Genomic DNA, 24,095 nt, shown 5'->3' on the forward strand with positions numbered 1-24,095 from the left:
TATTGTGCAGGATAATATAAACCCGTGTTCAGGAGAGAAGCTCTCTCTTGCTTGAATCGACTTTTACTTAAGATGTGTGCAAACCAAACTTGCATTAATTTCCTCCCATAGATTCCTCTCTGAGGGGCTTCCTTCAGTGACTAGTCAGGCTACTGTATGTGCTAATGTATATTTCTGGGGTCCAGAAAACCTTGGCTAAATTAGTATTGCACAGCAAGGGTGAGTGGCCACCCTCTTCCAAGAGCACTCAGAAAATGAGAAGATAAACAGTATATTTATATATATATACTGAGAGTCTATAATAATGTAGGATCTTACTGCCAGTAAAGCATGAATATGGGATGATACATATAGTTTATGTATTTGGAAAAAACATGCATTTATCTGTTTTGGCACCAAGTTAACCTGTTTTTTTTTTTCTTTTTGAAGTGTTCTGTGTAAAATGCTTAAGCCAAATGCACCATGTTAAGCCTGCTCCATTTATAACTGATTAGTTCTTTATGGATCTCAATATTATATAGCAACAATTTAAAGAAAACCTAAGTATAAGCAGCCTCTGATAGACATAACTAACAGGATTCTGTAGAAATAAGTCCAATAATCCAAAGACACCAATCAGAGGCTTCTTTTCATGCCTGCACCAGGCCAATTTAAAATACCAGTTGATTGGGTACTGTGCCCTTGACTCTGTATACCTTACCTATAGCTTAAATACAAATAGTTAGTGGGGTAGGCATATTTCTAGGAAGATGTAAAGGGCCACATGCAGTGTTCAAAGTGTATTTTTGCTATTTTTTTACCCACAATGCAGCACTGGGGAGCTACACCTGTTACAACTATGTCAAAGCAAATGCAACGCAATGCCTCCAATAAGGATTGATTGTATCTTAGTTGGAATCAAGTACAAGTAAATGTTTTATTCTTACAGAGAAAAAGAAAATCATTTTTAAAAATTAGAATTATTTGCTTATAATGGAGTGGGAAATGGCCTTCCCGTAATTTGGAACTTTCTGGATAACAGGTTTCCAGATAACGGATCCCATACCTTTTCAATCACATTCAGGGTGGCAATGCCAGAGTGCAGGCTCTATTAGCTCACACAAACAGAGAGGAAAACTTTTAGGGCAACAGGTGCCCTCTAAGTAAATAATTCTGTTTTTTTTTTCCTTTTTCTCTGTAACAATAAAACAGTACCTCTGTATTGGCACAAAAATCTTTTGGCTTTATTTTATGTCCCAGGTGTTCCGGAAAACAGATCCCATACCTGTAGTTATTTACAACTGAAAAGCTACATTCGAAACATTACCTAAATAGAAAAAAAATACATTAACAACTTGCAAGCATCAAACTTGGAAGAACAACTATCACTACGGATAGATAATAAGCAGCTTGGGTTTAATAGGGCTCCCATTGCCTACCAGCCGGTGGGATAAGGCTTAGAATATCAGTGCAGGAGAGAAGCATGAAAGAAACTGGAGACAAGAACTGACATGAAGGAAAGGTACAGCACTGCTAAGGAATTCATAGCTCAGAGCCAAGTTACTGGATACATCTTCGCAGGTTTCCTACAATCGGCCTGTATTAAACTTAACTGTGCTACAGGAACAATTAGGAATTATATGATCGAAGGATCTGCAGTTGTGTGTATTTTCTTTAGCCTCGTTTACTACCGCATATCTTCTAGGCAGCAGTACGTGATAACTAAAAGAGTGGGTGTCAGAGGAAAAATGACTGGCCTAGTTCTTTTTTTATTATGCACAGATGGAGCCAACTCCACAGTATAAAGACATTTGGCTCCCCATTCCCCGTCATGTTACTCTATAGTCACGCCTTTTCCTCTTGAAATAAATATTGTGACAACATAGTCTTTTATTTTAGTGATTTTGTTTTTGGGCGTGATTAGAGGTGAGCATACCAGATGGAACCAGGAATTTTACTACTGTTTGATAAATCAGCCTTTAAAAGAAGTCTGTTTTGCAGATGTTGAATAAGTTAAACTGTGATATAACTGTTTCACGTATTCCCCATAAAATCCATAATAAAATATAGATCAATATAGCTCAATTGCATGGCTTTCTGGGAAATATACTGGAGAATTATTTCTTGGTCCTTTGATATTCTGTCATGCTTTTTATGGTATACTTTTTATTTCTAAATTACACAGGTTACATAGCAAATAATTCACTCTACCATTTAAAGTTTCATTCTTAAACCAACAAATGTATTTTTTTTTCTAGCTGTAATATTGGTGTGTAGGCGTCATCTCAGTGCATTGTGCCTGAGTCTGAGCTTTCAGAAGGAGCCAGCGTTACACATTAGAACTGCTTTCAGCTAACCTATTGTTTCTCCTACTCCCATGTAACTGGAGGAGTCCCAAGCCAGACTTCTTACTATTGAGTGCTATTCTGATACCTACTGGGAGCTGCTATCTTGCTCCCTTCCCATTGTTCTACTGATCGGCTGCTGGGAAGGGGGAGGATATCACTCCAACTTGCAGCGCAGCAGTAAAGTGTGAGTGAAGTTTATTAGAGCACAGGTCACATGGCTGTGGCACCCTAGGAAATGAAGAATATGGCTAGCCCCATGTGAAACTTCAACACAGGATTCTGCTGGAGAAGCTCTATTAACTGATGCATTTGAAAAAAAACATATTTTCCCATGACAGTATTCCTTGATTCCTAAAAACAAAAGGGGGTTTACATTTGTTTACCTGCAGAATATATATTAGTCCTCTCGATCTTCCCAATACATTTACTGTATATTCATTGTTAGCAGATACAGGTATGACATCCGTTATCCAAAACCCGTTATCCAGGATTTATGCGAAAGCCATCTCCCATAAACTTAATTTTAAGCAAATAATTCTAATTTTAAAATGGTTTCCCTTTTCTCTGTAATAATAAAACAGTACCTGTACTTGATCCCAACTAAGATATACTTACCCCTTATTGGGGGCAGAAAAATCCTATTGGGTTTATTTAATGGTTAAATGATTCCCTTTTCCCTGTAATAATAAAACAGTACCTGTACTTGATCCCAACTAAGATATAATTACCCCTTATTGGGGCAGAACAGCCCTATTGAGTTTATTTAATAGTTAAATGATTCCCTTTTCTCTGTAATAATAAAACAGTACCTGTACTTGATCCCAACTAAGATATAATTACCCCTTATTGGGGGCAGAACAGCCCTATTGGGTTTATTTCATGGTTAAATGATTCCCTTTTCTCTGTAATAATAAAACAGTACCTGTACTTGATCCCAACTAAGATATAATTACCCCTTATTGGGGCAGAACAGCCCTATTGGGTTTATTTCATGGTTAAATGATTCCCTTTTCTCTGTAATAATAAAACAGTACCTGTACTTGATCCCAACTAAGATATAATTACCCCTTATTGGGGGCAGAACAGTCCTATTGGGTTTATTTAATGGTTAAATGATTCCCTTTTCTCTGTAATAATAAAACAGTACCTGTACTTGATCCCAACTAAGAAAACATTTTTCAAAAGCAGGAAAAGTCACATATGGGTGAAAAATTGAAAAACTCTTTGAAGTCGATGGGCGTTTTTTCACAGCTATTTTTTTTCGTAGCAACTTTTTCTGCGCTAAATACATCGGAGTCTATGGCTGTTTTGCAACTTTTTTTCCATGATGGCTTTTCCCATGCAAAATAAATTGGAGTCCATGGGTGGTTTTTTGCCATATTTTACCCTGGAAAAAATACTTGCTACTCTATGAAATGCAGACTTTTTGCAGCGAATCCATACCTGCCACAAAAATTCTCTCATCACTAGTAGTGTAATAAGTGTTTGAATCTGTCTAGTTAATCATAGCAACCAATCAAATGTTTGCTATCAAACACATAACTGGAACATACTACCTTTTGATTGGCTGCTGTGCATTACTGGGAAACATTGCGACTTTTATGACGTTATCCCAATGGGCTTGATTGCCGTAAGTGACTGTAGCTTTTCTACAGCATCTTTGTCTTAAATTCCCAACATTCCTTGGGTCAAAAATGTAAAAGTGAATGAAGCAATGTCATCTCCCAGAGGAGGAGTGCAGAAGGAGAGGTTATTGTTTTGTTTATTGGATTAAGACCTCTAAAGTTTATTTCTATTATCTTTGACAGAAAATCCTTTATAAAATCAGCCTACTGATGTGCACGTGTCAGTGTCACTTTAAAAGAGCTGACAATTTAGCGGTAAGAATGGCCCGAGGGAGGCAATAGGAATACCAGTCTCATCTCAAGGGATACCTACTGATATTAAATGGGTCTCCTGAGACGACAGCTATCCAACGCATGGCTAATCCACAGGGAAAGGAACACTGAAATACAGCTTCACTGCACTTCACACATCATAGAGCTCTTTCGCAGTCAACCTTTATTATGTCTTTTTATCACTGTCATGAGTCTGCATGGAATTATGGCAGAACTAAACACATTTCTAGAAAAAAAACCATAAAAGCCAAACGTTGTTTCCTATGAAATATGAAGCTTCTTTTGCTTGAATAAAATGCAACGCATGGTGTGACCACTTTTTCTTTGTTCTATTGTGCAAGGTGGAAATGTAGATTCAATCCCAGGTACCCAATGTGACCTTCTATGCCCTGCAGAGGGAACTTGGCACCTCTTCAAAATGACAGCCTTCATAGCATATGGTGTATTTTGGGCACAAATAATAACTTTTCAGTATGAAATTTTATAACATTCACCTTGGTGCAAACTATATACCTGCGCAAAACATTTGCATTTACTTTTGAAGGTTCACAAAACCTAAATTTTTTGTTACACATATTTCCTCCGATAAAATTACATTCTTTTATCTGTGTGATATTTTGTGATATTTCACATGATTCAAACATTCACGAAGGAAGAGGAAGATTGAGATGTTAATTCATCTGCCCATGGAAAGAGAAGGGGCTTCCTTCCTACAGATTCAGGGGGTGGTTGGGCACAGTGTTTATAGTTTATGACATGGACAACACTGAGATAGCAAGGGGACTATTGAAATACCCATGATAACCAATGGTTCCTACCTTCCTCCACCTTAGACCTCAGGAAATATCTTTGAAACCATAGAAGGTCAGAACATACCACTTGTAAATCAATGGTTTAATCTACAATGAACCTCTATGTACCCAGGTACTCTAGGTAACCCCTTAAAGGAGAAAGAAAGGTAAAAACTAAGTAAGCTTTATCAGAAAGGTCTATGTAAATACAGCCATAAGCACACATTGAGTCCTCTATCAAAAGAAACACCAGATTTCTTGTCTCCTTTTTTTGTAAACATGTTCATAGGTATCTGACTTCCTCTCCTTTAGGACTCTCTGGGTTGGGGGCACGAGTCTGTTAAGTTTTTTTCCCCCACCCTTAAGAATTCATAAGAACTCAATCCCCCCTCCCTTAGGAATGTGTAATCTGATCTACCAATGGCTAAAGCTGCAGCAGGAAGCTACCAAGACCAAGCTAAAATGTCAGCTGCTATCTTAAACAAAAGGAGGGAGCTTCTAGGGCTCTTTACTCCTCAGGTATGGTAATGCGTTCTGCAGAATAAATATAGCGTTCTAGGTGGCACTAATGTGGCAAATCTATTGGCAGTAAAATGCCAAAATGACTTTCCTTCTCCTTTAAGGAATGGTAGCCAAAGAGTAATCATCATGGAACTTATATGCCAGCAACACAGCACTAAGGGAAGCCAGGTAACCAATTGTCACCACTTTGAAAGACCTATGCCCGCAGCAAGCTAGTATCAAACATCAATCAACCACTTAATTGTAATAATCACTGGACATAAACCCCAAATGGTAAGCTTTGCACCATTCTCTTTTCCAAATGGTAAGGAAACAAAGGTAAAGATTCAGAATTAAGATTAAATCAATGAATAGTTTTTGATTAATGGTCTGTTATATATAGTAATAAAAAAATCCTGCAGGCCCCCTCAGGTACTGCTAATCTCAAGAGCAACTGAAGTATTTTTTTAATACTGGGATAGGAGATGGATCTATAATATAGATTCTCATTAGCTTAGTCATTAGGTTTCCTCTGTTTAGATTTCCTATCTGCCTGCATATTTGCCACTATTATGAACTTCTATATGCAATATTTCTATATTAGTTTATTAAACATTATGGCTGAACAGATACACGAGAGGTATATTAATAGGTTCTAGAGAATGAAAGGGAAGGTAAATGCACCGTGTAAAGCACTTATAACAATGTCTGTAATTAAATTTTCAAGTGGAAAGGATCTGAGAATGTAAGACTGCTAAATGTTACTCAGAACTTTAATTAACACTGTTAGGTCCATCTACAAACCACTATGGCTTTCATTTCAATGTGAACTTCATTAAAACCCAAATCAAACAATTATAAATCCCATAAATGGAGTCTGTGGGTTTTGGCAAGGCCAATCATGTCCTTAGCCAATGTAGAATCCTGTTTTACATATTTTGGTGGCAAAGGAAGTGATGTTACAGTTCAAAAGCACAATTTTCATAATTTACAGGTACAGGTATCGGACCCCTTATCCGGAAACCCATTATCCAGGAAGCTCCGAATTACGGAAAGCCTGTCTCCCATAGACTCCATTTTAATCAAATAATTCAGATTTTAAAAATTGATTTCCTTTTTCTCTGTAATAATAAAACAGTGCTTATTATTTGATCCAAACTAAGAAATAATTAATCCTTACTGGATTCAAAATAATCTTATTGAGTTTACTTAATGTTTTATTGATTTTTTAATAGACTTAAGGTATAAGATCCAAATTATGGAGACCCCTTATCCGGAATACCCTTGGTCCCAAGCATTCTGGATAACAGGTCCTATACCTGTATATTACAGTCCTCCTTTTGTTTCAGGGGACCCATGTTAATGTTTCACTTTACAAAAGGGGGGTCACTGTGCCCCATGAGTAGCACGGAGGCCTAATTTTAGTTCTAAACCTATAGGTTAACAAATAACTGATCAATATGATTAGCATACCTCTTCTATTAATGTACTGAGCACAGGACCAAGTATGAGACCCACTGGGGTTTCAGGAAGCTTATTAAGAAAATGGCCTAGTTCCTAAGCACATCTCTATAACCGTTTGTCTTCTACTTATAAGACCTTTGGCGCTATCACTGTCTAGAATTCCCCAGAGGGTTCACTTCCACAAATAAAATGAAAAATAGTAAATTTGTCATAACACATTTAAACAGTCATTAGCAAAGGAAGCAATATAAACATGATCTTGGAGGTTTTAGGTGCTTTCTCTAGAGCAATGGTTAACAAATTGTGAGGCTGTCTCCCCTTGAGGTTCCTGGGGGGGTCTGGAGCAATGGCAGGAGGGGACTCAGCCAATTAGGGTGAGATTTGGGTTAAAATGTGTATGTTATTCAATCAATGTCTGAATAAAATATTGATTGTTTCTAAATCTGTAACCTTCATCACAGAATGAGTCCCCAAGGGGCACTTAAACTGAAAAACTCTAAATACCACTGCTTTAGTGTACCTGTAGTGAGTCCTCATTTGACTTTTTACCTGAATAAGCCTGCATCCAATTCAACAGCTTTAGGCTTATTACATGGGACCTATTCTAGTGTTTTGCCTTAGCTAATTCCAAGTTTTGAGTTTATATTTAAATGTTGCTCACGAGTTAAAAAATTAGGAACATGTGTCCTAATAGAAAAAGTAAAAGTTATGTTGTGCTATTCTAGCTGATTAAAATGAAGGGTCTGCCATTTCTAGGGGATGCTCCAGTGAACAGAGAGCAAATTAAAGATCTTATGGTGGGCCCCCAGTCCTGGTGGGCCCTGGGCAATTGCCCCATTGGCCCATTTATTAAAAAGGACCTAACTTGAAGATTGTATATTTCATATACCGTATTCCATCCATTAAAAGAGACTGTGAATTTGTCTATAGTCTCTCACCCTAAAATGAATACTTTAAATGTATGGCATTATTTTATATTTAACATTTCACGTTACTTTTCCTAGTCCCTAGTCTTAAAGACTTTCCTCGCCAAAAAAAAAGCTCCTAAATTTGCTGCTGTGTGCACTTGGCTGGCTTTACAATTTTTAAATTGTCAGTGGGTCTGGAATGCAGATCAATCACTTGAAAATCAGTGGCATTACATCTAAGCCACTCCTTGAGCCGGCACAATTGGAATTAACCACTTGGTCTCGCCTGATAAATATTTCACTAGCAGCTATTCCTTTCTGAGACCTGGCGGCAGGCTTGAAATCCCATGCAGACTGTAAATACATCATCAAGAATCTATTTGCTAATCCCACTGCTGAATGTTTTTGGATGTGGTATATAAACAGCGCTTTAACATGTTTATGACTTAATACCACATTGAGACAGTCTTATATCCACTCTATAATGTATCCACTTATAATATAGATGTAAAACCACAATTCCTTAGCAAAGGGGAGATAATGCAAAGGGTTACCCAAAAGGGCCAACGCCTCTGTCAAAAATCCATAATGAAGTACAGTAAGAGAATGTTCATTTAATCTCCTCCAAATCAATGAGGTAAATTAAAAAAATCATTACCTCAGTTGGTAAGTAAATCTGAAGACAATTTAAAATTAAAAGGTGTACAAACATTAAAACTTGCCTTTCCTTATATATATATGGGGATGGGGATACATATATTTATACAATATACAAACGTCTATTTATTCACTCCAGCTGATATGCGGCTATAATATTTTGTCATTTATGGGCACAGTTGCAAGTGTGGTCACTCTAAAATGGACACAAATGTTGCACTTTTCAGTGATGGCACTGACATCCAAACATGCTCCTTGCACTTCCGTATAGTTGCGCAAAGGCCCAGTGAAGCTCAGTTGAACCTATTGACACTGGGGAACCCTAGGCCACTGCCGCACTGAAAGTGGTGGTAATTTCATGGTTTCCACAGTGGGTTGCAATGTTGCATCAATAGGCATATGGAAAAATGCATGTGCAATTTTGTACTTTTTTAATACATTGGGCGCAGTTGTGCTGGGTGCTTTTAGTAACACCATGCCAATAATACAATTCCAGAAATATTTACGTAAGCCAAGTGAGTTTGCATTAAAGTCTAAAAAGAGTCTCTTTGTATGTATTCTTGAAGTTAGTCATTCCCAAACTGTGGGGCTTCCCTCCCTAGCAACACTTAAATATAAAAAAAAGTTGGGGAGCAACGCAAGCTTGAAAAAAGATCCTAGAGGAGACCAATACAGGCTGAGAATGGTTATTTGGTAGTCCAATGTGGACTGGCAGACTACAGGGGGCTCTATTTGGCAATATACATGGTCTTTATGCCTCCAAAACTTGGCTCTAAGTCAGATAATTCAAAAATAAGCACCTGCCTTGAGGCCACTGGAAGCAACATCCAAGGGGTTGGGGAGAAACATGTTGCTCACGAACCACTGGTTGGGGATTACTGCCCTAGATACTCAAGTAAACAGAGTGAGATTTGGAGGCAAGCACTTACTTGTTTTTCTATATTGTATATTGTGGAAACTATGGCTGAATTGTTAATACAACAATATTTTCATATATTTATAACCTTGGTATTTGCTAAGGGGGTCCTTCGCCAAAAGCTGGACTGCCAAAGAAGTCTGACAATCACTGGTTTAAACTGACCATACACTGCCATATATTCTCATTTGGTAAGTTTGCCTAACAGGTGGGACTTAGATAAAGAAGGCAAACTGATTAGAGGGCAGTGCACACAAGTTAACCAAGGACAACATCACCCATGGATTTCCAACATGCCCATTTTATATTTGACTAAGACCTTATCAGATACAGGAGGCAGTAGCGTAACTAGAGAGGAAGTAGACCCTGTAGTTGCAGCTGGGCCCAGGAGTGTAGAGGTCTCAGAAAGGCATTATTTAATGAGCAATTTTCAATATATCGTCTCTTCTCTTGTGTCTCCATACGTTCCTGGCCAACTCCACCATTCCTCACAGAGCAACAGCTTGGTTGCACCCCCCCCCCCCCTCCACTACTACTGCTGTTTCCCGCCTTAAACCTTTCTGCCTTGCTGCCCCTTACATTGGGAATGCCCTCCCTGATTTCCTCCAGAGAGAATCCTCCCTCAGTCTTTTTAAAACAGTGTCACCCACTGTAACTTACAGCACTTATATTTGCCTAGTTGTGTGTTGCTAGTTGCTACCCTCCCATCTAGAGTGTAAGCTCTACGGGGCAGGGACCCCCATCCTCTTGTGTCTTTGACTCTTAACTTATTACAACCTTGTATTTATTGTTATACGTTGTACTTATCTATTATCTTAATAACCCCTGTTTATATTAATGTATTGTACTGTACAGCGCTGCGTACATAAGTAGCACTTTGTAAATAAAGATATACACACATACATACATATATATATATCTTGGCAGAACAGGTCAATTTAGCAATGTTTTTGGGCCTTAAATTGGAATTTACTGAGGGGCCCAGTAAAATCTAGTAACACCACTGAGGGAGGGCATCTTTTTGGCCATAATATGGAGCAAATGAGGACTGCATAGGTCTGTTTAAAAGCATAGTTTCTGTATAGAAACTCATTATCTATTTTACTTGTCCCTTTTTCATATCTGATATCCACTCTCAAAAATGTACTCTCTCTCTTTTCAAAGCTTCTACTATGCTGTAAATAACATATGAGTGGCCTATTTTTTGTGTTGTTTACTGAACATGGTGTTCCTGTTATCTGCCGTATTTAGACATGAACTTCTGCCTTATGAATTTCAGGAATCTGAAGGACCAATTGAAAACTACAGAGAAACAAGCAATGTAGAAATGTAAATAAGAGCCAAACTCTCATTTCCAATGATCATTTTAATCTCTGAGCCGATATTTACCATTTTCTTCACAGTGTCATGTTTCAGTTCCAGAAAGCACGGCCTAGTTTTACTTTCAGTTTTTCAGGGCAATTTTATTTTTTCTTTTATTTTGAGCTGAGCCTTTTACTGACAGTATGAATGAAAATGAATGGCTTAGGGCTTTGTGTGTACAAATAAACACACACGCAAGAAGCATAGCATGAGAGCACACCAGTTATTATTATAGTTATTATGTAGCGTAAAAGCCATGACTGTCCTTCAGTGGCACTCGACCCAATAAATCAATGTACCCCCTAATATAAAATATGAAGATATTTAGAATTCACCTTGTAGTTCCATTAAAAGGACATTATATCCCTTTTTACAATATTGAACAGGACTTGTGCTGAACAAACTTTTTGTCTGTTCTTTTAATTAAGAAAATATGTTTGTTTGTTTTTTTTATTTCAAGCTTAACAGGGCAAAATTTGAAAATGAAACTAAAGTTACACTCCAATTCCTGATCCCAAAGAGCAAAGTCAAACAAACCAGCAGGCCACTGACAAGCCTCTGTATTGAGGTAGCTATAGACTGGCAGATTTAAGTTATTTGGCAGCTGATCTGCCCACTTATGGGGCACTCCAATGGGCCTACCCAACCAATATCTGGCCAAAAATCATCCAGATCTCATTTAGGTAGGTTTGATTTTCCCATAGGACCACATCAGCTTGTTAAGGCTCTCCTTCACTCCAATGGCCAGCATTCCCGTCATTGTGATCCAGTGTCATTTACACTGCATACGCTCAGTGTGTTCTGGGCAGCTGTTGAAAAGCTAAGCTTTGGGGGTCTTTAGAAATCGTCAAGCAGAATGTCATAGAAACTGATTCTTCCGGGTTGATTATTAAACTCTGATGCAGAATGCACTGGTTTTTGAGCCGCCATATAACGTGAATATAAATTTATCATTAGCCTTGTATTTGTTTTCTATATTATACATCTGTATATAATGTACTGTATATAGATACTTATATATTGCTTATTGTTAGTCAGCAACTGACAGCAGCCCAGACCATGTGCTTGGAATTAGCATAAAAGAAGATGGGGAGCTATTTTATTTATCTTTAGAGGCATAGAAAGTCTTTGCTAATTGCAAAGCTGTAAGCTAGTGAAGAAGCCTGAAGCACAAGGTGTGGCATTTTCAAACTACCTTTTTAAAGCTTTAGTTCTTCTTTAATAAAACAAGGAACACTACACTGTGATTTCCATGGAACTTTCTCCCCCACCACCTGCAATCCATAACCCCAACCTCATCCTCCATTGCAGTATTGCTATTGACTGGGCAGGGCATATATTTTTCTCTGCAAAGTGTGTAGTGAGTGTAATTTGAACTAATTAGCAAGATTGAAGCAAGTAGAAAATACAGAGATGCTTCATAGAAAAACACAGTTTCCTGACCTTTTAATTCTGTATTACTAACTTAAGAACAGCACGGCCAAGAAGGGTAGGAAATCTTTAAATGTAGTTCTTAAACTAAACTGAAATCTGCCCATATATAAATAATGTATGTCTGTAAAACATTGTGCAGTCGTTAAGGAGAACACATTAATACCCTGGTGAATCAGTTTAATTAATCTTTAACAAAGTAAAAACTACAGTTAAACATTATTAAAAGGTGGGGTTGGGGAAATATTGGAAAGAAATTAAAACAAGCAGTGGCTTCAGAAGCACTAAGACCCTAATGCTAGATATTTTTATCAGACATGTCTTTGCTCCTATAAAATGTTGCTTTAATAGGAGCCAATCTGCAGCTGACTGTTGCTGCCGAAAATCTGGTGCAGAGAGCAGTGAAGTGAGTGTCCATTTTTTGCACTTTGCTTGCTGCCTTGCTCTTTGCAAATGAGGCTCAGGGGCTAATATCATAAGAGGTGCAAAGTGAAGGGTCTAGTCACCTATAGAAATTGATTAGCTGGTAGCATTTACTAGTGTAGGGACCCATAGGGTTAAGCTCCCTATGGTGTTATCCCTTATCTAATCTTACCTGTACTGTTATAGGGCAGAGCCCTCTACACTCAGGTTACAGTTCTTAGGCTACCCCTAATAGGTTTAGCCAGGTTGACCACTCCCCTTGGCAGACTATATAGTGTCTTGCACAAGGAAGTGTCTTCCTCTCTGGCTGCTGTTGTCTCAGGCTTCACGTCATTGAGCCTGGAGGCATAAAGCCCCAGTAAAGAGAACCATCTTTATATTAAGTCGGGGACAGGGCCCCGTGAATGAGAGAAAGCCAGAACAGTCAGTTTTATGTAATAGCACCCTCTAGGAGTGGTGAGTTCAGATAGCTTATTTAGCAAGGGCAGTTAATAGCCCCAACCAGGAGTTGTAAAAGGGTTTAGCCTACCCCGGCTCTGTTGTCGTTCTTTAGGGACCGGTTTTATTAGACGCCAGGTACCAGGTTAGGAGCTCTCCCCTGGACCACAGTCGGCCGGAACACTCCCTACTGAAATGTCTTCATCTCAGGTATCAGCTAATCCTCTGTGCATCCTCCAAGTGGGATATTCTGTTCCTAAGGGTCACATCTGCATTCTCCATTGTGACATAATCCTATACTGCTGTGTCTGTGAGTATAATCCCTGCTGCACTATTAAGTTGTGCCTTGTCCAATAAACTTGTACTATAGTTCATCAGCAAGAACCTTTCTGGCGTCCATTATTCTATCTGCACCACACAAGCGCTATCTAGTTGTAGTTCATCTACACCCTCAGCTCCATTAATACCTCCCATATAGCGGCGGCCCACTCCTGTGTATTAAGGTCGCATGTAACACATGCTCTATACCTATCACTAGCCTGGGTTTTGCCATATCTAAGCCAAACAAGTGTTACACTAGTCAAATGTTTGGAAGAAAAAAGCTGATTGGTTGCTCTTACACCTGAGCAAATGTTGTTCCTTTTATTACTTTTGCATTGAGCAGCCTTATTGATGTAGCACAAAAAGACATTTTAGTATGTCAAGGCATATTCTTTCTAAACATAATGGCCTTAAGCTACACTGGCATTCTGAGCTGCCCCAGCCACCTCCCTTTTTATAATGGGTGCAAGTACCTGGCAGCTGGGGGGTATATTTACATTAGGAACATGGCCTTGGCAAACTCCTCTCACAGCTAAAGTTGTGCCTAAATGACTTTGATCAACCTGGTGTAGGTGTAGCAATCAGAATGAGTTGGGAGTCCGCCAAGCAAGAAATCTCAGGACAGTTCATAATGAAATCCTTTTAACGATAAAAATACATAGCTACCTTCTTAAATAGTTAATTTGGAAGACCAAAGTCCATCAGTTCAACCATTCCAAGCAAACCCCAGCGCACACACATAGATCCATACTGACTAATCTATACACTCATACATACATACATAAACTATATTATGGCAAGATCAATACTAATTGTAGATTTTAGTATTACAAAAGCCTTGAAAATTATGCTTCTTCTTACAGGCATTAACAGAATCTGCCATCACAACCCTTACTGCCCTCACTGTGAAGAACCACCTACGCTACTTTAAGTTCTGTTCTCTGTCCTCTGGTGCGCTGGTCATTTTTATGGGGAAAAGAACATCCCCCTATCTGCCTATAATCCCCTCTAATGTACTTGTACAGAGTAATCATGTCCCCTCGCAAGCGCCTTCTTTCCAGAGAAACAACCCCAACCCTTCCATCCCCTTTACCAGTTAAGTTGCAGTCTCTGACCTCTCTCCAGCTCATTAATATCCTTCTTAAGGAGCCCAAAACTGAACCACATATTCAAGGTGAGGCCTTACCACTTTCTACCAAAATGCTCAACTCATTAACATTAAACCTCAATTTCCATTTTGCTGCCCAGTTTTCCAATTTTGTCAAATCGCTCTGCAAAGTGGCAGCATCCTGCATGGAACTTATAGTCTTGTACAATTTAGCATCATCTGCAAAAACAGAAACAGTACTTTGTTAAAAAGCAAAGGACCAAGGGCTGACCCCTGCGGTACTCTACTGGTCCAATCAGAAAATGTTCCATTTACCACCACTGTTTGTAATCTATCCTTTAGCCAGTTCTCTATCCAAGTACAAATATGTTCCAGGCCAATACTGCTCAATTTTATCATTAACTTTCTGTACTGTATCAAATGCTTTAACAAAATCCAATTAGATGACATCCACTGCCATTCCAGAGTGGAGGTTCCTCCTAATAAAAGGTAATTAAGTTAGTCTGGCAAGATCTTTTGTACATAAAACCATGCTATCCTATGCCTTATTACCCCTTCCAAAAGCTTTCCTACCGCTGATGTCAGACTAACATGAGAAAAAAGACAATAGGTCTTAACCCATGTTACTGAAAAATTGTTCTGGCTATGGCAAAAATAAACAGTTATTAATAAAAACTGTGAGGCTAATGTAAACAAAAAGGTCCAGTGTTTTCTACAGGTCTAGTATCCCATAGCTATCAAACTACAGGTAGCATTTGTTTGAAAACAACCATTTAACTGGTTGCTGTGGGTTACTAGACCTGGGCAAACGTTGTACTGTTTATGACATTACTCCTAATTAACACCCCATTTTAAAACTAGACCAAAAATATGAGCCAGGCAGACCATGGTTTTGTGACAAGATTGTGCCCTTAGTTCATATAAGGGTAGGGAGCACATGGCTCACTCTCTTAGATCTCCTTATAGTACCATGCTGGATGTTCTGAGAGTCTGGAGCATAAGGCCCTAGTATGAACCTTTGAGACCTAAGGTGACCAAACTCCTTAGGCAGGGGCCTCATGAAAAGGCAATGGCAGCCAACTCAACTGTCATAGTGTACTTCTAGTAGCTTCATAGTGTCCTTCTAGGAGCTTGTGAGACAGATAGTCCAGCTTAGAAAGAGTAGCTTGTGCTCCAACACAAAGTAGTGCAGAACTAGAACTGTAACAACCACAGTCTGAAAAAGGAACTCAAGTTATATTGTTCAATGAGAGGCCTCCACTGGAGCTGTCACTGAGTTGTCTCTTTACTGGTGAGACTATTCCTTTATATCCTTACTGTCTCCACGAGTAATTGACTCATGAGTCCATGGACCTCTGTAAAACTGCCCTCAAATAGCTTAACTGCTGCTGTACTGAGGCAGTAGAACCACTGATAGCAACCAATAAGATATTTGCTTTTGTTTTCTAACTTGTATATGACCGTTGAGATCTACTTGCTGATTGGTTGCTATGGCCAATATCACCGGTGATATTGTTAGTCTCCAATGTTAATACATGTCCCCAATGCTGTAAATATTAAGAGTTACAAAGAAATGAGATGTAAAAAAATGAGATAGTTTGAGCCCCCCTCTATCCTTTCTACCTGTTCCACATATATGGATGCTTCAGTAGTGGATCAATGCTTTTGGAGGAACACACTCAATCTGTCCATATAAACTCATTACCTACCCACTGTCGTTCTGCTCTGTTGGGTCTACTCACACAACTATCCACATGGATTTTATACAGTTTGCTTGTTTATTATAAACAAGCTAGGAGTGTTTTAAGCATAGCAGCTGTGCTCTAGTTATGACCTTATTGATATCAGGAGTGATGTTAGAGCATGGCTATTATCATACTGTGCTTCAAAAAATCATTTTATGTTTGTTCTACTGCTTCTTTGGAAGCACCTGCTCTCTATAACTCCAAGTCAATAACATATAGCTGCTAAACGTCTGATTCTGAATGAAACCTTGTTTATTAAATCAGTAATACTTCTATGGGAACCAGCACATAGACTGTTTGTTTGGTCCTCAGGAAGAATGTGGATTGCAAGTTGCCACCTAACTGGCAAATATGATACTTGACACCAATATTATTAATAGGGAAGACACATACAGAGAAGGTGGAAACTATAAACCATGGAACCCTTTAACCATTATAAACTCATAATTTAGACTCATTGGATACAACACTGGTTTCTTCTTGAGGTTTATAACAGTAGGGTGAGCAATGTGATGCCAGATATGTTAAAATGTTAACTTGCATTAACCTTAGTTACAGGTATGAGGTATCTTTCTGTTATTTGGATCTCCATACCTTAAGTGTACTAAAGAAAGACTTAATCATTAATTAAACTCAGTAGGATTTTTTTGCCTCAAAAAGGGATTAATTATATATTAGTTGGGATTGGGGAGTACAAAGTACTGTTTAAGTATTACAGGGAAAAAAATGAATTATTTGATTAAAATGGCATTCCTGAAATTCAGAGCTTTGTAAATAATGGGTTTCCAGATAATGGATCCCATACACGTACTAAATTCCGGTGCACATCTTCCTATTGTGCTGTTCTTGTACAATGCAGGTATTTCTATCTGTGCATTAATCCCTTCAGTCAAAAGTGCAAAGTAGTTGCTTCCTATTAGGCCTCAGTTTCATTTATCCCTATTTGTCTTGTCCCTTGTATTCCAGCAATAAGAAGTGGTACACTCTCTGTGGGCTTCTCAGCAAGAACAAAGGAAAGGTCAGTACTAATTGGGCACTTGCTCTTTGTATTAAGAGGTCTCCCTTTGTATGTAACAAAGTAAAACCCTCATGTAACCCCAGCGTAAGTTCCCTACATACCACAAATATACAAATCCTACTAAATCCGTTTATAAGGGATAAAGAGCTACATTACAGCTGTATTACAGGTAACTGGATTATAACAACATATGAGACCCTGAAGGCCTTTATACAAGGAAATAAATGTGTGCCTGTTGAAATGCACCCTGAATGCATCAAAACTAGTATTTTGAATTAAACATATTTTACTGTGTTTCTGATGCGCGCTAAACACAAAAAACTGCAGTGTGCTGTATTTAAAAATATCTTATGGAACGAGTAAGCACCAAACTGTAAATTTGAATATTTGTTAGTGCAACCGGGCAGAATCAGATAGAATCAATTAGCTTACGCCCACATTGTTCACCTCTTCACACCTCAGACATTGTATGTACTGCCTGGCCTATGCTGCCTGTGTATAGGCAGCATAGGGTAGGCAGAGTATGGCACATAGGCAGCATAGGGCAGGCAGAGTATGGCACACACAGGCAGCATAGGACAGGCAGAGTATGGCACACACAGGCAGCATAGGGCAGGCAGAGTATGGCCCACACAGGCAGCATAGGGTAGGCAGAGTATGGCACACACAGGCAGCATAGGGTAGGCAGAGTATGGCACACACAGGCAGCATAGGACAGGCAGAGTGCTGCCTGAGTGTGCCATACTCTGCCTAGCCTATGCTGCCTGTGGGAGGTGAACCTGGCAGGGGTTTATTCTGGGAGTTTGTTAGCAGTTGGAAATAGCCATTAAATGGTCCCTAAGGTGTGTAATTATATGCTGGGGATTGCTGTGCTATCCACAGGGGAGGAGGCATATGGATTTAAGGGTATGGCTTAATATGACATAATATAATTCTTTAACATATGAATGATGGTTGATATCCCTGCAGCGACCATTGTGATAAAATGGGTGTGGTTTGAAGTGAGTGTGGTTTAAAATGGGGAGTGGCCAAAACTGGCTTCCATTAGCGGCCCTCCACCATCTATGCGAAAGAAATTCCGGCCCTCGGCACTGCAGAAGTTGGACAGCACTGCCCTAAGTGAAAGGGCTCTTAATCATTTCTCTTTGAATTGTGCAGCCTCAGATGCCTTGAACCTCTTTACAACAGTTATTAACCCCTGTAAACTTGGATTTATGATATATCTTCCTTAATGGAATATTTGCCTTAAATATATGTTGCATGTAGCATGTTCTACAGTGACATAATCTAAGCAAAGCTGTAGTTGGTCTCAGGGGTGCCCCTTAGCCTCACTAGTCACTTCCAGGGTTCAGACCTGCCTGTACCAATGGCAAGAGTGAGCACTCTGTGCCAGTAAGGCAGGCGGTAAGTACAGGGATCTGTTTTTTTTTTATCCTCTAGCACTTCTGAATTGTGCTAACTAGATAGGGTGACTTGTGCTAGTGGATGCCCACATACTGGCCATGAACTGCCTTTATAGTATGCAGTGCTAGCAGGTGTTGCCTGCACTGCGTACACAAATCACCAATCCATTGTATGACTAGAAAGATTTGTGTCTGGTTGCTAGGCATGGCTGTACAAAGAATGCTACACAGGGTCCTGTTATGTATGGAAACTATGAACAGCCGCACTATACCCAATGTTCCTAGTATGCTAGTATTCAGCCCCAGTCCCTTTACTGGGGCTATTATCCCCACTGTTTCTATAGGCCCACCATTCACATGCGATGCTATAGTTTTGTCATTATTGTCACTTTCTATTACAATTTTTCACTGCTACTATAGGCACCATCTCTCCCTACTATACCTGCTATCCCACAGCCCCAGTCCCTTCCCAGAGGCTATTATCCCACTGTTACTATAGGCACCATCTCTCCCTACTATACCTGCTATCCCACAGCCACAGTCCCTTCCCAGAGGCTATTATCCCCCCACTGCTACTATAGGCACCATCTCTCCCTACTATACCTGCTATCCCACAGCCACAGTCCCTTCCCAGAGGCTATGATCCCCCCACTGCTACTATAGGCACCATCTCTCCCTACTATACCTGCTATCCCACAGCCCCAGTCCCTTCCCAGAGGCTATTATCCCCCCACTGCTACTATAGGCACCATCTCTCCCTACTATACCTGCTATCCCACAGCCCCAATCCCTTCCCAGAGGCTATTATCCCACTGCTACTATAGGCACCATCTCTCCCTACTATACCTGCTATCCCACAGCCACAGTCCCTTCCCAGAGGCTATTATCCCCCCCCCCCCACTGCTACTATAGGCACCATCTCTCCCTACTATACCTGCTATCCCACAGCCCCAGTCCCTTCCCAGAGGCTATTATCCCCCCACTGCTACTATAGGCACCATCGCTCCCTACTATACCTGCTATCCCACAGCCACAGTCCCTTCCCAGAGGCTATTATCTCCCCCACTGCTACTATAGGCACCATCTCTCCCTACTATACCTGCTATCCCACAGCCACAGTCCCTTCCCAGAGGCTATTATCCCACTGCTACTATAGGCACCATCTCTCCCTACTATACCTGCTATCCCACAGCCCCAGTCCCTTCCCAGAGGCTATTATCCCACTGCTACTATAGGCACCATCTCTCCCTACTATACCTGCTATCCCACAGCCACAGTCCCTTCCCAGAGGCTATTATCCCCCACTGCTACTATAGGCACCATCTCTCCCTACTATACCTGCTATCCCACAGCCACAGTCCCTTCCCAGAGGCTATTATCCCCCCACTGCTACTATAGGCACCATCTCTCCCTACTATACCTGCTATCCCACAGCCACAGTCCCTTCCCAAAGGCTATTATCCCCCCACTGCTACTATAGGCACCATCTCTCCCTACTATACCTGCTATCCCACAGCCACAGTCCCTTCCCAAAGGCTATTATCCCACTGCTACTATAAAAAGTTGTTATTTTGAAATCTTGAATCTTAAAAATGGTTTCGGCCTACCATAGATGCATAAATCTAAGTGTTAAATAAAGATTATTATTAAAAACTTCCCTAGGCAAAATATGATGTGTAATGAGCAGTATTCTTATGCTTGCCATTACCTTGGGCAGCTTGAGTGGTTAATATAATTAGCTTAATGTGTCCCTTGTTTTGCTTTCACAAGGCAACCTGAGAAGAACTAGCACCATGGCAACACAACCAAATGCATAACATGGAAGAATTCATTTAAAGGGAAAATACCTTTTGGAGCCACCTAGGAAAGTAAAGGTGAATGTGGAGTCCGAGTATCTGAAATCTAGAGAAATAAAAGCAATAATCAGAGAACAGTATTGTGTTGCCTCCCCCAGTCCCACAGCCACCCAGCCCGTTTCCTAGTGATGATGTAAGCAGGTTCTGGACATTCAAGATGCAGGAAAACCCCCGTTTCAACAAGTGCATGGATGCTATGGCAACAGGAGGGATTTCATTTGTCAGTGGATGTAGCCGCACAGCTGACCAGTAGTCTTGCTGAAGAACCCAATGTACAAAAGGGAGAATCCACCGGCAAAGCGAGCTTCCCCCGTTCCTATATACTGCAACCAATACGCAAAGGCAAGCATTATGGGGGGGGCTGTATAAGGGCATTTCCTAAGCCCTCAGCACCTTAGTGGTTTCCAACCTATGACCCTTGGACTGCTGATCCCAGTATCCATTAACAGCCTTTAGCTGTCCATGGATTCTGGGAGTTGTAGTCAAACAGGATGCTGGGAGTTGTAGTCCAACAGCACTTCCTTTCACCTGATCTCATTAGGGACAAATATATATTCCAATGCCCCCCCATCCCACCATTACAAAGCATATTGAGCATGCTACAATGCCCCCACACCTGTGCTGCCTGGGACGACATTTGGTGGGTTCCACCTGTTCATCTACCTCTATCAAAATGCTCTCATAATCTATAAGATATTTACAATGTGCCTTATTGTTGCATGTCAGAACACAATTCTTTAATCTAGTAGGTGAATATTAAGAGGGGCTGCTTAAGTTTTAATGCAAGCCTCGGCCCTCCTATCTGTTCCCATTTTCCATTTCCCCCACCCCAATAATAAGCTGGGGTAACTCACCTGAAAACAGGCAGTCCTTCTCCGCCTTGCACTTTTGGATTACAATGTCAATATCTTTCTGAATCCTCTCTTGCCTTGAACACATCCCCATGAAATAAATCCCTGGGAAAGCAGCCTTATTTACCCCCCAGTTCAATAATTAATGAAATATTAAAAAAAAAAAAAAAAAAAAATAGAACCAAGCACTCTGTGTTTCCAGCAGAACCAGGCGAAGCAATTCCAAGATGTTGTTGCTGCTGCTGATGAAGAAGAAGAAGAAGAAGAAGAGAACGGTTACTGCCGCTGCCACTGCTGCTGTCGTTCTGTTGCAATTTCCTTTGCTGACAATAGACTGGAGTTGATGAAAGCCACCCCCGCAGGCAAATGCTTGTCAGTAGCAGTGCAATAGAGAGAGAGAGTGAATAATAACAATAATCAGTAGCTCACAGAAAGAGGGTGAGAGAGAGCGGAACAGAGACAGAGCGAGAGGTAGAGTGCAGGCAGCAGGAGCCGGAGAGAGGAGGGGGAGAGCTGCGAGCTGACTAGGAGGCTGCAGCTTGTGGATGTACAGCCGCAGATTCACTCTCTGGAGCTCCCCAGTATTCACACTCACGCACACACACACACACACACATGCACAAGCAGATTGGCCTTGGGCTAGGCAATACTAGTGAGCAGGCAGACACAGCCTCTCCATAATCACACCCACAATGTGGGACAGGCACTGAGCATGACATGTGTGGGGATATGCTCAGCACACTGACTCACACACAGCACATTCGAAAACACACAATAACGTAGCAGATGGAGATTCAATACACGCCAAAAAAAATATGTTTGTATAATGGTTGCGTAATGATGTCATCGGTAAACTGTGAGGTCACTTGTATCACCTGAAACTGGAGCAAAACACCCTCTACCCACTGAGGCATGTGCGGTATAAGAAATAAACACCCCCGCCTTGTTGAACTATCACTCCCAGAATCCCTTTAAATATACATACCCCCCCCCCAGTATTTGAAAATGAAGTTTTAGGATCCACCCAACCAGACCTGGAGCTGTCAGAAATACTCCTACTTTTCACAAGGCCCGGACACTTGGAGTCTGCAGTTAAGCACTATCCTTCCTATTAGGCCCATTGCCAGATGTATATCTAGTAATCATTTCCTATAACTCTTATACAATATGTCCAATCATTTTTGTCTTGTATCTACATTTCCCCACCTGTGTTGGGTGTCCAGCAAAATATCCTCTCTCCTCTACCTTATAACTATCCTGGTCACTGGCACACCCTGCAATTCTAGGGACCCATCATATTGCATTTAGCAACCCAAAGCAGAAAGGAGTATATTTGTAGCAAAATTATACTGTGTTCTGCCCTTTCTGGCATAGGATTCACAAGAGTTGCCACCTTTTCTATAGAAAAGAGAAGGGGTGCAGCAAGTGACAAAGTAGGTGGGATTCTGGGTGGAGTGGGGGTGTAATATGGTGGTTTGGGGTAAGCTGGCAATGAACCCTAGAATTAAGGGCATAGCCAAGTGGGTGTAACAAGGGTTAGAAGTGCATACATTAATCAGGAATACCATCACAGCCTGAAATACTGGCTAAAAACAGTTTCAACATTATCTGTTTGATCAATTTATATTTAAATTGTTTATTATTGAAGCCCCCCCCCAATTTCCCCGCAACTGCAGGGTATTCTTTCCCCATAGTTACACCCTTGGTTGTCACCATTTCTGGAAAAGCTTGCCCATACCTGTTCTAGAATGAATGTGTCACTAACTATAGTCCCCAGCTGCTGGCAAGTTATATTACATTACTTTATCTATAGGCATCACGCATCCAGCCTGTGTTGTTCCGGGTATGTAGAACAAATGTACTGATGCCTCCTGGATTATTTTAAACAATGGTGTTTCCAGTGTTGTCTTTAAAGTTCTGTTGGTCATTATTTGTTGGTCTTGAAGAGTGTTTTCAGTTTTCAAATTAGTAAAGTTTAAGGATTGAAGTCAAATTGATATTATGAGGGAACGGTGTCAAACTTGAGTGTTGGTTTTTTTAGCCAAGTATATTACATAGTGTCTTAGGATGTGGCCAATCATAGGGTTGACAGTCGAAGTTGAGTCGAAGAAATCTCATTTTTTCTAATGAAGAAAAGTGGGGCCTGTTCCACATCTTAGATCCTGTTGGATCCTCCTGGAGGGGGGAAATAGTAATCCCAAGATATTTGAAGGAAGGAATTTGTAGCAATGGCAAATGGACGGTGCGAGGAGATGTTATTCAGTAGTTCATTGAGGCCTGAGACATAAAGAAACAAATGTATTATAGTTAATCTTAAAGTTGCTGATTTGTCCATAGAGTTTAAGTTCTTCCATTAAAACTTTGAGAGACACTCTAGGTTCTGTGATGAAAAATAGGAGATCCTCTGCAAGAGCAGCTGTATATAAGTGTGTCTTGGTCTGATGCTTATATAATCAAACAATAACTGAGGCAGTGGACACCCTTGCCTGGTTCCTTTGCAATTGTTAAGTGGTTCCGCCAGGGTTCTGTTGACTTTAATAGGCTTGTCAGTTTTCAAGTTTGAAATTTAAGATCGTCTAATTCTAATAAACTTTCATTTTAAATTTTTGCTTATTTATTAATAAGGAAAGCTAGTCTAAATAGAAAAACTGGAATAAAACTTGAAAAAGTCAAATAT

General features: G+C 40.2%; 1 protein-coding gene across 1 annotated transcript in view; it reads right to left on the minus strand.

The window, feature by feature from the left end:
- parp8 (poly(ADP-ribose) polymerase family member 8) overlaps positions 1 to 22,138 on the minus strand; it is a 152,917-nt gene extending 130,779 nt beyond the window's left edge. Inside the window, exons 1-2 of the mRNA XM_002933029.5 lie at positions 21,422 to 22,138; positions 20,559 to 20,613 (exon numbers count right to left, since the gene is read on the minus strand). Of these exons, the coding sequence (XP_002933075.1) occupies positions 20,559 to 20,613; positions 21,422 to 21,512 (146 nt within the window). The 5' untranslated portion in view covers positions 21,513 to 22,138. The remainder of the gene's footprint in view (positions 1 to 20,558; positions 20,614 to 21,421) is intronic.
- Positions 22,139 to 24,095: the final 1,957 nt, after the last annotated feature.

This window comes from Xenopus tropicalis, chromosome 1, assembly GCF_000004195.4.
Source record: "Xenopus tropicalis strain Nigerian chromosome 1, UCB_Xtro_10.0, whole genome shotgun sequence".
NCBI lineage: Eukaryota > Metazoa > Chordata > Amphibia > Anura > Pipidae > Xenopus > Xenopus tropicalis.